This window comes from Phascolarctos cinereus, unplaced genomic scaffold (assembly GCF_003287225.1).
Source record: "Phascolarctos cinereus isolate Bilbo 61053 unplaced genomic scaffold, phaCin_HiC Scaffold_4;HRSCAF=312, whole genome shotgun sequence".
Taxonomy (NCBI): domain Eukaryota; kingdom Metazoa; phylum Chordata; class Mammalia; order Diprotodontia; family Phascolarctidae; genus Phascolarctos; species Phascolarctos cinereus.
Window position 1 is genome coordinate 658,769,710 of NW_027555847.1, and position 16,817 is coordinate 658,786,526.

The window sequence follows — 16,817 nt, forward strand, 5'->3', positions numbered from 1 at the left end:
GGCGCCTGCCCGACGCGGATAAAACCCGACGGGCCCCTTTCACTTCTTGCGCCCCAGAGACCCTTCCAAGAGGAAGGGTGTGGGGCAGAATATTGGGGCATATTGGGGTTCTGTCAGGACTTCCACCCTCTCCAAGCTGCGATAACACTCCCTGTACCAGGGTAGCTCCCTCCTTCCTTATCCACAGCGGGCCAGCTGTCCGAGGAGGGGGGGGAGGGCGGTGTCGAAGACGAAGTTACCAAAACATCTCCAAACATCCCAACCCAACTGAAGGGAGAGAGGGCGGGCCACGAGTGGGCGGAGTGCTCCCACTGCGTCCCCCTCTTCTTTTCCCCAGGCCAGTGCCTCCCCGGTCACCCCAACCCAACTTGGACATGCTCCCCAGCACCCTGGCCGGGAGCACGTAGACGAGGTGTGACATACAAGTAGCCTCCCACAGAGAGACCGATCACAGGAAACCCGCCCCCAACCAGTCCCCTTCAAGGGAGGAATCATGCTCAGTGGGTGATTTTTTTAAAAGTCACTTTAAATTAAAAAAGGAAAACGTAAACAGAGGTGTAGACCCCTCCTCCCCCAAATGGGCCCAGTGCCAGAGGGGAAGCAGGGCAAGGGTATAGAAGACACAAAAGCACCAGAGTGGCCCAGTCCTGGGGCACCCCCCCCCAGGCCAGGCCTCCATTGTGTGTGCAGGGGGGGTTCCCAGCCCCCTAGGCTGCCCTCTGTCCTTTGGCACCCTTCTCAATCAGCCTTCAAATTTTCTGAAACTTGTTCTGTTCAAAGAGTTCCTAGGGTGACGGGGAAAGGGAGAGGGAGGGAAAGACACAACATCAGAGGAACAGTTTATGTCCCCCCAACCCCAAGATTTCCTTTCAGAAAAATCCTACCTCCCCTCCGCTATTATTCCCTTCCCACATCATTAGGATTATTCCTTCACTGTCAGCCTGTCAACAGACATTTTTAAAGTTCATAACATTTATTTAGTGCCAAGCACTGTGCTAAGTGCTGGGCATACAAAAAAAGGTAAAAGATTAGCATCTGACTAAATGAATCTGTCCATTTATCCTCCCTTCAGCCTTTTCTAAGTTTCATGCCCTCACACTTAGGTTACTTAAAGACCCCCAGACCATATGGTTGGAAGGCATCCTGGAAGATACTGGACACTGTATCTGGGGGTCAGGAAGACCTGGATTCAAATCCAACCTCAGGTACTTAATAGCTGTACAGCCATAGGCAAATAATGATAATAACAGCTAACAATTATATAGGCTTTAAGGTTTGCAAAGCCCTTTATGTGTACTATCCCTTTTAATTCCTCAAGAAAAGGTAGGAGTTATTATCCCCATTTTACAAATGAGGAAAGTGGGGCTGTCCAGGCTCACATGAGAGGGCTGACTCTAATTCCAGCACTCTATTCACTACCACGCCTAGCTGTCTCTCAAGCCCCTTAACCCTTCTGAGCCTCACTTTCCTCATCTGTAATAATAGCATCCAGCTCACAAGGTGGGGCCAGAATCAAGTGAGCTAATGCACTCTGAGCACTTGGCAAACGTTAAAACTCTATAGAAATGTGATGTAGTATCATGATGGTCCACCGACCATCACGTCTCCTTGGCTTGGGGGCTCCTGCTGGGAGTCTGCCTGGTTCTTCCTTACCTGGGGCTGGGACCCGAGGCAGCAGGGGCAAACAGCTGCGGGATTCGCTGAGTCAGCAGGGGCTGCAGTGCTTCCTTCAGGCGGCTGTAGTTCCGCTCGAGTTCCCGGTGATATTCCTTTTGGTCAGGGCCAATCAGGACCTTGTTCTTCCGCAGGGCATCCTCACACCTGGGGCCAGAAGTGGGGCTCAGGTTCCAGGGGAGGCTGGGGAGCTCATGGGGTGGGGTGAGGCAGGAAGGCACAGACCCGGGGTGGGGGTGGGGAGGATGGGGAGACCTACTTCTTGCAAAAATCTTTAAAGCAAAGACGGAGCTTGTTGTGGTGTCGGAAGAGTTTGGGGTCCTCAGGGATCTCAGCCAGAAACACTTGTGCCACTTCAAGGGGACCCTGGTTGTGGGTGAAGAGGGGGAGTTGAGAGAGCTCACATCTCCCCCTTGAGCCTTGCCTGGGTAACATTTCAGGCCTGCAATGACTACCCCTGGACCCCAAATAGCATGAGGCCTGGCAGAGATCATGCCTAGCCTTATTTCACTGTGGTGTCCTCCATCCTTGGCCTCCTGCCTGGTTCACCCATCCTCATGTTCACGCTTGATTATCTGCCTTGGCCCAGTGATACCACCTATTTCAGTCTGTGTCTGTGCCCAGCCAGCCCAGGTCTCCACCCTCTGATAGTCGTGCCTGGTTCACCGTGGGCCCCACGGAGCCCTGGAGCACCATCTGGAGCATCTTGGCATCGGGTGGCTCCTGTTCTGTGGCAAAGGCGAGTTCCCTTGTTTTTTTCTGCATGTCCTCGATGGCTACCTCCACAGGGGTCAGCACAGTCTGGAGACACAAGATTGGGATGGGTTTGGGAATGACAAGGGGGCCTGGGTGGGCCCTAGGAAGCTGGGGTTATGTGGACTCCGCTCTGCCCTGGGGGGGTCCCAGCCCAGCCCCTGGGATCATGGCCCTGGCACCTCCTCTTTGTGGATGACGTTGATTCGGGTCTTGATGTAGGGGAAGGCGTGGGCCGTGCTCAGTAGCGTCTTCCGCTTGTGCTGCTCTCGAAGCTCCCCGTGGGCCCGGCCATCTGCCGTGAAGGGCGTACAGAACAGGAAGGTGCGGAGGTCATAGTTCTTGTCAAAGTATGTCACTCGGTCCTTCAGCTCATACGTGTCAAAGTAGGGTTCCACATAGGTGATCTGGATGTAAGCCTGGGAGCAGGCCGACAGGCTATGAGGGCCCCTCAAACACCATAGGATTACCACCCCACCACAAGACTCAAACACGCCACGTGCCAACCACCCCCAGAGGCTACACATCCTGGATGCCCCCTGCTTCATCCTTTAGAAATGCTGAAGGTGAAGGAATGCCAGGGGGTATGTTTAGGGGACTCCTCTTACTTTGTGGGGCTCCAGCTTGGCTTTGTCCACAGGGTTGGAGTCTTTGATCATCTCAACCACATCATCCCCAAAACGCTCCGAGTAGAATTCCTGAGGGGAGGCAGGTCAAGGGTTTGGGAGATACTTTGGGGAATGGGGCCAGATTGGGCCCAGGCAGGGAAGGGGGGGGGCTAAGGAGGACCCAGGATTTCTCCCCAACCCCCAATTTCCCCCTTCACCCCTGGTCAGAAAGTTAATGAGCACGGCTCCGGCCGGCCCAGCCGCAGCCCACAGCATCCCCCCCTACCCTGAGTCATCACCCCAGCCCTCCTTTCCCTCACTCATCACGTGGGAAGCCCGGCCTTGCCTGGGCCCTGGAATCCACCACTAAATTGATAACAAATGTCTGGGCCCTGCTCCCCCTCCATCCTCAGCTTTGGGAGTCTCCTCCTCCCAGCCATGAGCTGGCCCCACCCCTTCCTTCTCCCCCTCCCTTTCCTGGGGAACAGAATACCAAGCTGTTGACTGGGGAGCAGCGCCTGCCCAGGCCCTACCGGACCCTGGATCTCATCACCAGCACCTTGTTAAGTTCCCTGGCTAACGAGTTGGAAAGGATGGGGACAGGGGTGGGGGAAATTCAGAGAAGTAGGGCGTGGAGGGAATCGGGGCCTCCAGGATAGAGCCAGTCTGTCCATGCCCCTGCCTCTGGGAAGGGTGGCCCTGGCCACCCCCCAAACTCCAAGTCACCTCAAGCCGGTGGGAAATCTCAGCAAGTTTTGTGATTGATGGCTCCTTGTACACAAACTCCTGCTCGTCCAAATCCCCAAAGCGGGAGCCGTAGAATCCGACTCGGAAATATGTCCCAAACACGCGCTGGGGACCTGGGTTAGGGGTCAGGAGTTCGATTCAGAAAAGCATACCTACCTCAGGGAAAGTTATTTCCTCCTGGTGTTTGGTCTCAGGGCACTCTGTGGCAGTGGCACCTCAGTCAGCTGGGGAAGGGGGCCACAAAGAGCAGGATCCCGGAATCCTAATGCCCTCCCTTCCCTCAGGGTACCAAGTTACACCAGGGGCCCTTCCCTAGCTAAGGAGGCTGGACTTGGAGAGGCACACACAACCCCCATAGAAACAACCCTGTATCCCAGAAGATGGGAAAATCAGGTTTGATGGGATCTGAGATGACCAGAAACTGAGACAGAGATGGGGACACAGGGAGAAAGAAATGGATACAAAGGTGACTCCCTGATCCTCCCCCTTTGTCCCGGGAGGCCTTCATGGCTCCTCAAGGCCGTCCCTTAAGCCTAGCACCCTGGACTCCAGGCTTCCTGGCCTTTCCTCTCTCCAAGAAGTCTGGACCACACACACACTCTCTAGCATAGAATGGGTAAACAGAGGCACAAAGAGGTAGCTGTTCTCTTTTTTTGGGAGGGGGCTGTCTGGTTGAGATTAATTCACTCACCAATGGCATGTCCAGATAGGGGAAGAGCCAGTCACAGGGAGCATGAAGGAAAGAGGAAGGGGAGAGAACACATCCATGTGTGACCTGAGGCATGGATCACATGTCCCTTTCCTTGCGAACCTGGACTTAAATGTAGGGGACCCCTAAAAGACAAATAGCTCCCAAACCCAGGGGGGCCCTAGAACTAACCCATTCCAACAAACAGCCTGAGGCAAGCAGCAAGTAGCTCTGGGAAAGGAGAGGGGTAGGGGAAGGCCCAGTGGATCCAGGTGGCCCTCGTGCCCAAACCATACCAAAACCATGTTAGGACTGAAACTTCTTTCAGAACCTCAGAGGAGCCTAAAAATAGCCCTGCACTAGGGGGTTGACAAGACTGTCTGTGATTAACCAAAGACATAGAGAGAGACAATCAGAGGAGAAAGAGACGCTCAGGGCTGCTAACTGGGTGGGGGTTTGTGGGGGGCTGCTTGGAGTTGGGTGGGGTGGGGTTTGTTCTGGGTTGGAGGTTGGGGGGCTTTGGAGAGGGCACTGAGCTGAGTTGGGTGGGGGTTTCTGAAGGGGTGCCCTGATTAGCGCCAGCAGTCTCAGCCTGGTGAGGGAACTGCCAGTCTGCTGGCATTGTCTTCTGTCACCCTATGTGGAATACCCAACCACAGTCTCAGAACCAGGCCGGGGGAGAGGGAGAGGGAGGGAGGGGGGGGAGAGAGAGAGAGAGAGAGAGAAGAGAGAGAGAGAGAGAGAGAGAGAGAGAGAGAGAGAGAGAGAGTGTGTGTGTGTGTGTGTGTGTGTGAGACTGCCCACATGAAGAGGGTGCCCAAGGAGGCCCTCTCCCCCCGCCAGCACTCGGGGACTCCCCAGAGGCAGCAGCCACAGCTGGGTTGAGTCATCTGGGCTCAGGCACTGCCCACGGGACTTGAGAGGGGAGGAGGGGGATCATGACCCTGGCAGTGGCCACCCCACAGCTGTGCCAGGCAGGGGGTGGAGAATGGATAGCGTTTAATGTCACCCCTCCCCTTGCCAAGCCACAGCTGCTTCTGATCCTGGGGACTGGGGGCTGTGGGGGGTGGGGTGCAGAGTTCCTTGAGCTCCCCCTGGTGGTTGTAGGGCTATCCCAGCAGGCTCCATAGAGGGGTGTCTAGCTCAGGCAGGGAGGAGACCGTGATCCAGCTTACCTCCCAACCAGAGCTCTGAAGGGAGAAACAAAGTGAGAGAGAAGGTGAAAGGTCCTGAGGTCCACTGCATTTCATCTCACTGCCCTGTGCCCACCCAAATCTCCCCCACACCTCCTGTGGCTACTTTTCCACCTTCACCCCTTGCACTGGCCATTCAGCTCCTGGGGCCAGTCTGTATTTGGGGGGATAGAGACAGGGAAGTGGGGCTTGGGGGTGGGGTACGTGGGAGCCTAGTCTGTTCAGGGGAACAGTGTGAGTAGAAGCCATTGGCCTATGCAGAGGGGCATGGTGACTTGGGGGACCAAAACTGCTATGGACAGAGGATCCTGGAGTCAGCTACTGGTCTAGAGAGGGATGAAGGCCTGGGTCTTGGCTCTGACCTGATGGATGATCTTGGTAAAGGCCTCCTGTAGTTTCCCATGAACCATGGCCAGCTTCTTATAGTCCCGATGGGCCTCCAGGATGGGGATGAGGATCTTGTAGACCTCATTCACAGCCTCATACAGCCCACCCTGGGCCAGGGGAGCAGAGACATGGAGTTAAACTTGTCCCTGGGCTCTCCTTTCTGGATGTCTGGCCAGTCTAGACCCCTGGGCTTCCCCCTCTCTCTGACAGGAGGCTAACCTTATCTAGGTGATTCCTCAGGGTCCCCATCCCCCCCACCAGCCCACTCCCTTGGGCCCCAGCTGACCATGGTGAAGGAGGCGGCTGCCTGCTCCAGTAGCCCCACCAGCCCTGGTTCAGTGAAATGCTTGCCAGAGCAGATACCCTCTTCGTCAGGGGACAGGATGTCGTCCGAGATCGCAGACTCTTCCAGCACGTTGGAGGAGATGCTCTAGGCAAGAAGGCGACCCAGTGTCCATCGAGGGGCTTGGGCCAGGTGCGTCCTTCCTTGCCACCGGCCCTGGCCGTGGCCCCCACACTCCCACTGCCCCTTGCCCACCTGGAAGGTGACACAGCCCACAGGAAGGTGGCGGCTGTCCTCCAGCAGAGCAAGATACTCGGCCACCAGGGCTGCTGCGTGGACAAAGCACTGAGCTGCCTCTGCGTGGTTCCCTCGTTCTGCGTGCTTGCCAGCCATGTTCTGGAGCCAAGTTAGCCGAAGGTCTGGGGAACCCTGGTACCCACGGGCAATCCTGGTAACAAGCAGTAGGCAGTGGGTCTGTCTCATCCCCCTCCCCTATCCAGCCTCCTGACCACCTGCCCCTCCCCCCTCACCTGTACATAAGATCAATGAGCATCTCTGGGTCTTCCTGATACTCCTTCATTTTTACTGTGTCTGTCAGGATCATGTGCAGGTTGAACATAAGATCTTGGACCTGGAGGCAATGCAGGGGTTGGAGGGAGTCCAGCAGGGCAGCTGGAGGGGCGGGAGAGGAGGCCAGGTGGGGAGAGGGAAGGGCCAGGCTGGGCCTAGGGCACCTGCTCAGCAAAGGTGCTGTCCCGGAGCTCCAGGTCCTCCTCAGCATAGGTCAGGATGGTCTTGAGCGAACGCCGCAGATGCTCCTCATTGAAATTCTGTGTTGTCCCCACGAGGGATGACAGGGACATTGTCACCTGCATCTTCACCCGGGCAAAGTTCTGTGGGGGAGCAGGGATGGTCCAGAAGCCCCATAAGAACTGGGCAGGGCTGGCTGAGCTCCTCCTCCCTTTCCTGCCTCCCTCTCTTCCTCTTTCCACCCCTTCTTTCTTTCCTTCCTTTGCTTCCACCCTCACTCCCTCCGTGCCTCTGCAGTCCCCACCCACCCCTGCTCACATTTCCAATCTCATAGTTCTGGCGCATGAGGAGGTAGAGGGAGGCGCTGGCGTGGGTGCGGATGGTGGTGACCCGGCTGCTGCAGTGGCGAAGGAGCCTCAGGCAGAGGTCTGCACACAGCTCTGTGTCCTCTTCAAACAGCAGCTCAGGGAACTGCCGCCCCCACCCCCAACACGCTCATTAGGCACACATATGCATATATGCACTCCTGTATGCATCTTCTCCCTGGGAGCCGACACAGCCTGGGCTCCTCAGAACACACACCAGACAGAGGGCCTCCCCCATGCTCTGGGAGAATCCAGGGAGAAAGGCTGCGCACTGGGCTCTGGGCAAATTCTGAAGCCCCCTTTTCTACACCTAGGAAAAGGCCCTGGGTCATGGGAATGCTCAGCTGGGGGACAGGAGATGCGTGGTACCTGCCTGGGCCCCTCTCACCTTAGACACAAGGGCCCTCTGTGTGGCCAGGCCATGTTGCAGGAAGAGGGCACTCTGAGTGCAGCCCAGACTGTGCAGCAAAACCTTCAACACGGACCCGAGAAGGCCCTCCTTGGCCTCCGACAAGATCACTGTCTGGGGGAACAGATGGATGGAGGAGAAAAAGAGTAGATGGACTGCTGGCAGATTTATGGATGGACAGGTTGGGAGAAAGATGGGTGAACGAAGGAGGAAGGGTGTATGGATGAAGAGGAAAGGCTAGATGGCTGAGGGTGAGGTGGGGAAGAGAGTCATGGTGTCAAGAGTCATTAACCCCAGGGTCAGAAGCCATTATCCTTGGGGTCTTTGCCCAAGGACCCCTACCTGCACAATGACCTCCAGTGTATCCAGTACTATGAGGTTGGCTTCTGTTGCCAGGTTCCCATCCACGAGGGCTTCATGCTCCATCTCATCCTTGGTTCTGTAGAAAAGAGTGTTGGGGGCAATGTTGGACCATGTGTGTACAGGGAAAAGTATCAACCAGACCCAGACCCTGCTAGGTTGCCTGGTTCTGTCCCTGGCTCCTGCATGTGTTTGTGGAGGGATGGTTTCTGACCACCTCCTAACCACCACCACCCTTGCCCTATTGTTTCTCTTTGTCCCTCTCCACCCCCAACCGCAGCCCAGTTCCCTTTCTGCCCCACCCACTTGTCCACTCTGTCCGAGGTTTGCTTCCAGTGTGTGACATTCTTCCTCCATCTTACGTTTTCCTGGTTCCCGAAAGGGCTTCTCTCTGCGACACAGAGGTACAGAAAGACAGTCACACTGTCACTGGGAAACCTTCTTACCTGAGCTGGCTATGTCTGCATAGAGCTCAGGGGCAGAGGAAGTTGCCCTGTGGAAGCTGGGAGCTCCTGGGGCCAGCATGCCACAGGAGAGGAGCTGGGAATGGGAAGGGGTCTCGCTGGCTCACGGGTATAGGGATCTCTGGCAATCATTGCTTACCCCGGCTGCGCCGTACCATCTCTTGCCTGGCCCCAATGGTTCCCAGAATAGCTTCCTCTAGTCGAGCTTTCATATCCAGTGACTTCTTGAAAGTGAGGCTGTTGATACGTTCAAAGGCCTTCTTTCCCTGGTAGGGGTGGGGAGGAGGCGATTTAAGGGGTGGAGGGTATGTGAAAGAGGGAGTCTGGTCTGGTAGGCTCTGTCTATACCCTTCTAATCCCCACCCCTAAACTCTTCCCACCTGGGCCCCACTCCCACTCCAAATCTCTCCTGAAGATATCTGCAAGGCAGCTGGAATGTGCGAGCAGACAGTCTGGGGTAGGAGAAGGCGGCATTCAATTTCAAAGGTCCCAAGGACCTCTGCAGTCCTCGATACCGTTGACCACTGTCCTCTCCTGGATATACTCTCCTCTTCAGGTTTTCATGACATTGCTCTCTCTGAGTTCTCCTATTTCTCTGATCACTTGCTGGGTCCTTTAGGTCACGTCTACCACACATGGGTGTCCCTCCCCACCAAAGCTCTCTCCTCGCTCCTCTGGCGATCACTTGGCCATTCTACCACTTGGTGATCTCATCAGCTCCGGGGGAAGAGGGGTTCAATGGTCATCTCTATGCAAATGATTCCCAGATCTCTGTACCTGCCCCTAATGTCCTGAGCTCCAGTCTCCTATCACCAACTGCCCTGCGTTCATCATGAATTGAATGTCCCACAGTCTCTCAAACTCAACATGAGTTATGTTGTTCCCCAAACCCTTCCCCCTTCCCAACTTATCACTGTCAAGGACATGACCATCCATCCTCCCAGCCCTCCAGGCTCACAAGCTTGGGGCATCCTCACTTGCACTCACCCCACAAATCCAGTGCGGCATCGAGTTTTGTCATTCCTACCTGCTTCCATGGCTATCGCCCTAATTCAGGAAATCATCAATCCTACTCGGCCTATTGCAGTGGCCTTCCAATGAGTCTCCCTGCTTCAGGTTTCTCCTGACTCCAAGCTGCCAAGTGATTTTCAGGTTGACCGTATTGCTCACCTATTCGATAATTCGACCTCCAGGATCAAACAGAAAATCCTCTTTTTTTGGCTCTTTACCACTTGGTCTCTTCCTACCTTTCTAGCCGTCTTTATTCCTTTCCGCATACTCAGTGATCCAACTATACTGGCCTATTTGCTGTTACTAGCACATCTCTCATCTCTGTGCTTTTGCCCTGGCTGGGCCCCATGCCTGGAATGCTCTCCCTCCCTGTCTCTTCGTCTTGGCTTCTTTTGACTCCTCCAAAAATTCAAGTCAAACCCAATCTTCTGTCTTTCCTGGTCTCATCTCAGCCACCCCACACCTTTGCTCTGAAACCACCTCCCGCTGACACCGATTCCACCTTTTTCTACAGAGTTGTTGCATGCTGTCTCCCCCATTAGATTGTGAGCTCTTTGAGAGCAGGGGGCATTATTCCCTTCCTTTGTATCCCCAGTGCCTGGAACACAGTAGGCACTTAATAAATGCTCTGCTGATTGACAAGGAGAAGCCAGGTGGCAGAATGGGTGGGAGTGTCCAGTCCCTGGAGAGAACAAGGGACAGCTGGACCAGAGAACTATCAGAGACCTAGAATGTCTCAGAGTGGCCTCTGTCACACTGGCGATGAGAGAACCTGGGGTTTGTGTGGGTCTAAGCCGGGAAAGACTTGTCCCACAGCTTGGGATTTTTGTGGGTCTGGCCCCTAAAGGGACAAGAGATGAGATCACAGGCAGGAGTGGGATTTGGAGGTCATTTAGTGCAACCTCTTCATTTTAGGGATGCGGAAACGGAAGGCCAGAGGGGAATTTGTTTAAAGTCACATAGGGAGGAAGGGGCAGACCTTGTATTCAAAGCAGGATGTGCAGAGATGCAGGAGGTCCAGCAGGCGGGCAAGCTGCCCGGGGCCCAGGTCACTGGTCCAGTGCTGCAGAAGTCCAGGCTCTGCATTCTTCAGCACCCACAGTGCGCATATCAGCAGGGTCCGGCTTGTATCTGCTGCCAGGGGGCTAACTGTGCGGGGGGGCTGAGAGCAGAAGGCTGACCTACGTATGGGGCACAGCTGTCCCTGCACCATCCCAGACAACCAAGTCATGGACTCTGGGCCATTTCCTTAGACTAAAGATGCAGGGATTTCATCCTCCACCCTCAATCTACTAGCCCAGCCCCCCCCAAAATCTCTGATGAGGCTGTCTTTGGTGCCCCACCCTGGGGAGCAAATTGACCTTTCTGCTTGTTCTGAAAGCTGGGGTCCTGCTTTTACCTAGCCCTATACATACACTGGCATCTCAGACCCCTCCATCCTCAGTACTCACAGGTGGAGGCCCCTGGGGGATGCTGGGCCGTGGACCCAGGGGAAGGGGGCTCCCTGCAATGGCCATAGCCACAGATGGGCTAATGGTACCGCTCCCATCTATGTCTATATCCACATCTGGCATGGAGGCCAACCGGGAGCGCTGCCCGCTGCTCTCTGCAGAGGGAAGGACACATTTTACTGGGAGTAGGGAAGGGGAGGTAGGGATGAACCAGATCTTCTTTCTTAGGTGGGTAAGAGATATCCTAAACAAAGTTCTTTCTCTCTCCCCTTGCTGGGACTCCCAAGAGAACCCCCTCGGCTGGACCAAGAATGCTTATGCTCTATGGGCCTAGCAAGGGAAGGGGATGGAAGGAAATCAGCCCCACCCCCCTCTCCTTGGAGAGCCCTCCACCCGCTGGGGCTGGGCACTGCCAGGGTGCTTCCTATAGAAGCAGGGAGAGTGAGCCCAGGCCAAGGAGAGGAGAGAGGTGCTACTCCCCAGCTGCTGCACAGAAAGTCTTGATGTGTTAACTCATTTGATACAACTCTGTGAGATAGGTGCTATTACTATCATCCCTATTTTACAGATAAAGAAACAGGCAGAAAGCGGTTTAGTGACTTACCTAGGGTCACACAACTAGTAAATGTCTGAGGCAGGATTTGAACTAAGCTCTTCTTGACTTCCAGTCAGCAAGGTGGTGCAGTAGACAGAGCACCGGGGCCTGGAGTCAGGAAGACCTGAGTTCAAATCCAGCCTCAGACGCTTACTGGCTATGCGACCCTGAGCAAGTCACTTAACCCTGTTTGCCTCTGTTTCCTCAACTGTAAAATGGGAATAACTAACAGCACCTACCTCGAAGAGTCATTGTATCAAATGAGGCAACATTTCTAAAGTGCTTTGCACAGGGCCTGGCATATAGTAGGTGCTAAATAAATGCTTATTCCCTTCCTCGCACCTCATCCCTCCTTCATGTCCAGCACTATCTATGCACTGTGCCACCTGGCTGGAGGCTCCACATACTTCCCTGGGCTCCTCCTCAGGACCCCCACCCCTGCTAGAAGCAGGCCTGGCTGACCTGAGAAGTCATGCAACTGGGGGAGTGTGTCCAGGACAAGGGTAAGCAGCGGCAGGTAGAGCTGGGCCACCCGGGCCTTGACCTCGGGCTCTGCATAGCGGGCATCCGCGTCGTGGCTGCACAGGAGGCTGTGCACGGCGCTGATTGCCTTCTTGTGTAGGAAGAACACCCTGGGGAGGTTTGGGGGGTCAGCAGTCACATGGGCCCTCACCTCCCCACCCCCATTCTTCCCTCTCAGCCCAGAGAAAAATCAAGGAGCCGCTGGGCTGGGCCGGAGCGAAGGATGGCTCAGGAGCCGGAGGGCCCCCCTTCACTCACCCCTCAGCCTCGGGCTCTAGGATCAGGGCCAGCTCGGTCAGCAGAAGCCCAGCCAGGAAGTGCTGCTGCCGGAAGGAGCCTGAAAGCTCGAACATGCTGATCACCTTGGGGTCCTGGACGTGGCTGGAGAAGGCTGAACTCTAGGGGGGACGTTGCGAGTTCAGGGCTCGGCACCCAGGAGACCCCAGATGAAGCTGGACACCAAGGGTTGGGGTCTACTTTGGAGAGGGGGAGGAGGCAGAGGACGGGAATCAGGGTCAAGGTCAAGGTCGGCCTTACCTGGGAGGTGGCAGAGGAGACAGAAGGCGAAGGGGAGGCTGGGGGAGAGATGGGACTACAGGGCAAGTTCAAAGTCACGTAGTGCTCATGGCTGCAGAGGATACGGATGAAGTCCATGCGCAGTGTTATCAGCCCGTTGGGGTTGGGGGATGACTGCAGGCGATTGGCCACCTGTCCAAGGCTGTGGTCAGTGGGGCTGGCAGGGGAAGGGTTGCCCCATGGCCGTCTCCTCCTTACCTTCCTCCCAAACATCCCTCCTCCTCATCTACCCAAGTACCACCATGGTCCCCTCCCAGCTTCCCCTAGCATCCTCCCAGGGACATTCTCCCAGCCCACCACCCTCTCTCTTCTACCTGCTTGTAATACGCCCTGATGAGACTGAAGACAAAGCCTCGATCCACCAGGGACAAGAGGTCACTGAGGAAGAAGGCCAGGCTGGTGTTGAGCCTCTCAGCCAGCTCTGAGTCCTACGGTCAGCAGGGGGCAGGATGTCAGTTTCAGGACTCAGCAGGGATGGCACAGCGGTCATCTGCACTGGCCATTAGGGCCAGATCTATCCCCACCACCCCCGCATCCTCCTTAATGGTCTCTCTGACCCCTCTAAGTAGGGAAGACAACTTTCCAATCTTTCTTGGCATCCCCTCTCATGACTTTATTTCTTCCCCTGTATGGATGACCTTAAACTATTTCCTCCAATCCTAGACTTAACTTTCCAGGTCCTAATCCCCTTTTCCAACTTCCTGCTGGACATTTGACCCTGGACATTCTGCTGACCGCTGGAACTCATTACGTCCAAATGAGAGAGCAATCTCCTTGCTCACCTCACTGACCTCCCTACTGTGGTCAGTGGTTCCATATCCACAAAGGCCTAATGCCATTAATTCCCATCTTGTCAAAATCTCACTCATCTTTCAAGAGCTTCTTTCTCCAGGAAGCTGTCCAGGATTGCAATCCACACTGATCTCTCCTCTAAGCTCAATAGTGTACACTCACTCTCAGTAATCCACAGACCTATATCTGTGTGTGTTACTTCATTTCCCCTATTCACACGGGGATCTCTGTGAGGGCTGAGCCTAGGTCTGCCCCGTCTGTCTCCCCTACACCGTGGGCTCCATGGAGGCAGAGTCTGGGTCTGCTTCTCCTGTCTATCCTCACTATCAGTGCACAGAGGTAGATACACGAGGGTGCCAATCAACAGCTAATTGATAGACAGGGTCCCATGCATGGGGTAACACAGAAATACAGTGTTTGCTTCTATGCCTTCCAGCCCGTCCTTACCCCAATCACATCCCCCTAAGGGAAGGGCAATCCACAGCCCCGAGCTAGCTTGGCTCCTCAAGTCACCCCCTGATTATAGGTTGATCTTGACTAGCGATGATGTGTCTGTCACTGGGGGCTTGCTGCTCCCTACAGGCCAGTCCCTACCTTGTGGCTGCGGGCGGTGACCTCCAGCCCCACAGAGTTGACCAGAGCTGAGATGTCATCCATGAAACGGCCTGGAAAGCGCAGCTTCCGGGGAGTGTCCAGACGCTTGCTCAGCACCAAGTGTAAGGCCATGCTTTTCACCTGGGGGAAGAAGGTCAGAGATTTGGGGAGGGATGACACGGATGACAGATGTCTGTGTAAATGGATCCTCCAGAGGAATCACAGAATTTTGGAGTAAGGAGGGACCTCAGTGACCATCAAGTCCAGCCCGCATCCCACGTGGAATCTCCAACAGAACAGAGCCAGTGGGGGGCCCATCACCCAACCTCTGCCTTGAAAACTCAGGATGGCTGGGTTTAGGTTTTCCAGATCGCATTGATCCTCAATTAGCTTCTTCCTAACCGCCTCCCATCATTTCTAGTTCTGAGTTAGAGGACCCGGGTTTGAATCCTGGCTGGGTCACCTCCTCCCTATGTAACTGGGGACAAGTAATTGCACTTCTCTGTGAAATGGAAGTGGTATGGCAGGTGGACCAGATGATCACGAAAGTCTCACCCGGCTTGAAGCCTCTGATCTGACGTCTAACCCCTCTTCCGATTCTGCAAGTCACCTATCACGGACCACCCAAGTCTTCTCTTCTCCAGCATAACTCCCCCCCCCCCAATTCTTCCAAGACAAGACAGATATCCTGGGAAGTAGCTCTCCCTCTGGGCAAGAGGCTTACCATGAGCTGGAAGAAGAACCAGGCATGTTGCAGGACAGCCTCCCGAACAGCACTGCCGCTCACCACCCACTGCAGGGCCAGCTCCTCATGCAGCAACTGCAGGGAGTGGGGTGCAGGGCAGGGGTCAAAGGCAGATCAGGCTGCCCCCCTTACCCTCCCTATACCACCCAGGGAGCACAATTCCAGCCAAAACATCCACCCTCTTTGATCTCTTCCTGGGGGTAGAAGAGAGCCTCTAGCTTTCCCTTTCTACCACTAATCCCAGAAACTCAGACCCTACCCTCTCTGTGCTTTGTGACTCCAGTCAGCTCCTTGCCCTCTCTGGGCTCCTAGCCTAGAGCTTCCTCACCCCAGTCTCCATGTCCATCTCCATGCCCCTGGCCCCTTGACAGGTGGTGTGATGGATAGCATGGGAGGCTGAATTCAAACAAGAGGCTCAGCGATAGAATAAAGGCTGCAGAGTGAGATGGGATGAGACAGGCCCTCTTTTCCCCTAACCTCCCCATGTGCCAACTAACTGGGCCCTGGAGAGAAATGGTCAAGAGGACACGTCAGAGCCCCCTTCACCAGGCTACCTTCCTCCCAGTAGGTCTTGGCTGGGAGGTCGCCGGGAGAGATGAAGAGCCCTCGAGATAAGAGGAAGCCCGGTTAGGACCTCGATCCATGGCCTGTGAATGGGGTGGGATAGAGAGGAAGAGGAAGAGATGATGGAGGAGAAGGTTAGTGTGGATAGAACAAAGGAAGAAGGAAGAAGACGAGGGAAGAAGGAACAGCAGTGAGAAGAGAAACTGAATGGGATGACCTCTCCAGGGGAAACAGCCTTACCTGGGGCCCTCTCCCATCGCCCTTCCGCATTCTATCTGCAGGGTTGCTCTGCCGTCCTAAAACCTGGTGACCTTTGCTGCTGCTCAAAATACTCTCATGACTTTCCATTTCCTACAATGCTTAATTCTATGGGACATTCAATGTCTGCCTTCAATTTTATCCTTTCTGATCAACAAAATGACCACTGCTACCCTCACCTACCATCCCAGGCCCGGAGCTCCCCTCCTACAGTCCAAAACTTCAAAACAGGCTTGTCTACTCAACTATTACATATACACAGGTGCTCACTGAAAGCCCCACTGTAACCTCTTATCTAAAATCCTAATCGTTCTTTAGGACCCAGCCAGAGTCCCAGCTCCTCCGTAAGTCCCATGCTGGTCTTCCCCCTCTCACCTCCTGTAAACCCTATTGATTGAACCATATTCTACAGCGCATGGGAATAGAGGAGAAAGACCCCAAGTTCTTCCAAAGACTGTGCTGGCCCTCACTGCCCTGTCTATCTCTAATGAAGGGGCCGCTGAGGATCAGCTTTTCCTCTGGGACCTCCAGAGAAGGTCCTCCCCACCCTCCCAGTGAGGTATGGAGAGGCAGATCAGCTTCTAGGCTGGGACTGGGAGCTTCTATCTTCAAAGAAAAAAGAAGACGTTTTGGAGTGAGGAAGGAATACTTGGGGAAGCAAGTCTGAGGTAGCTGGTGAGGGGAGGCAGGAAACGATGATGACGATGATGACGATAAGCAGCATTTATATAACACTTTAAGATTCATGGGCTACTTTACAAATATTCCTTATTTTATAGATGAGGAGACTGAGGCCCAGGTAAGCTCATGACTTGCCCAGAAGACACTCAGCTAGTATGCATCTGAGGCTGGATTTGAACTGAGATCTTCCCAGCTCCAGGTCCAAAACTCTATCTACTCCACTCGCTAGCTGCCTAGCTGAACAAGTACTGAGAGCCTACTACTGCCTCAAATACTATGCTGTTGTCACCGAAGTCAAAGATGAAATTGTTTCTGCCTTCAAGGAACTTACATTCTTTGGGGAGTGT

General features: G+C 54.8%; 1 protein-coding gene across 14 annotated transcripts in view; it reads right to left on the minus strand.

Moving 5' to 3' along the window:
• Positions 1–505: 505 nt before the first annotated feature.
• The window catches only part of DOCK6 (dedicator of cytokinesis 6), a 55,630-nt gene continuing 39,318 nt past the window's right edge, over positions 506–16,817 (minus strand). For 4 of the 14 annotated variants that reach the window (XM_020995182.2, XM_020995181.2, XM_020995189.2 and 1 more), the window contains 27 exons: positions 15,522–15,614; positions 14,947–15,042; positions 14,223–14,363; positions 13,151–13,264; positions 12,798–12,968; positions 12,519–12,658; positions 12,201–12,370; positions 11,144–11,298; positions 10,672–10,854; positions 8,821–8,947; positions 8,524–8,608; positions 8,200–8,296; positions 7,837–7,971; positions 7,402–7,554; positions 7,068–7,226; positions 6,864–6,964; positions 6,589–6,781; positions 6,337–6,480; positions 6,026–6,157; positions 5,646–5,660; positions 3,762–3,887; positions 3,036–3,125; positions 2,610–2,846; positions 2,332–2,475; positions 1,934–2,040; positions 1,654–1,821; positions 506–785 (listed from right to left, as the gene is read on the minus strand). In XM_020995182.2, coding sequence (XP_020850841.1) covers positions 743–785; positions 1,654–1,821; positions 1,934–2,040; positions 2,332–2,475; positions 2,610–2,846; positions 3,036–3,125; positions 3,762–3,887; positions 5,646–5,660; positions 6,026–6,157; positions 6,337–6,480; positions 6,589–6,781; positions 6,864–6,964; positions 7,068–7,226; positions 7,402–7,554; positions 7,837–7,971; positions 8,200–8,296; positions 8,524–8,608; positions 8,821–8,947; positions 10,672–10,854; positions 11,144–11,298; positions 12,201–12,370; positions 12,519–12,658; positions 12,798–12,968; positions 13,151–13,264; positions 14,223–14,363; positions 14,947–15,042; positions 15,522–15,614 — 3,519 coding nt within the window. In that variant the 3' untranslated portion in view covers positions 506–742. Of the gene's footprint in view, positions 786–1,653; positions 1,822–1,933; positions 2,041–2,331; positions 2,476–2,609; positions 2,847–3,035; positions 3,126–3,761; positions 3,896–5,645; positions 5,661–6,025; positions 6,158–6,336; positions 6,481–6,588; positions 6,782–6,863; positions 6,965–7,067; positions 7,227–7,401; positions 7,555–7,836; positions 7,972–8,199; positions 8,297–8,523; positions 8,609–8,820; positions 9,869–10,671; positions 10,855–11,143; positions 11,299–11,745; positions 11,847–12,200; positions 12,371–12,518; positions 12,659–12,797; positions 12,994–13,150; positions 13,265–14,222; positions 14,364–14,946; positions 15,043–15,521; positions 15,615–16,817 lie in introns of those variants that run through there. The other 10 variants (XM_020995186.2, XM_020995185.2, XM_020995190.2 and 7 more) reach the window with 8 other exon arrangements.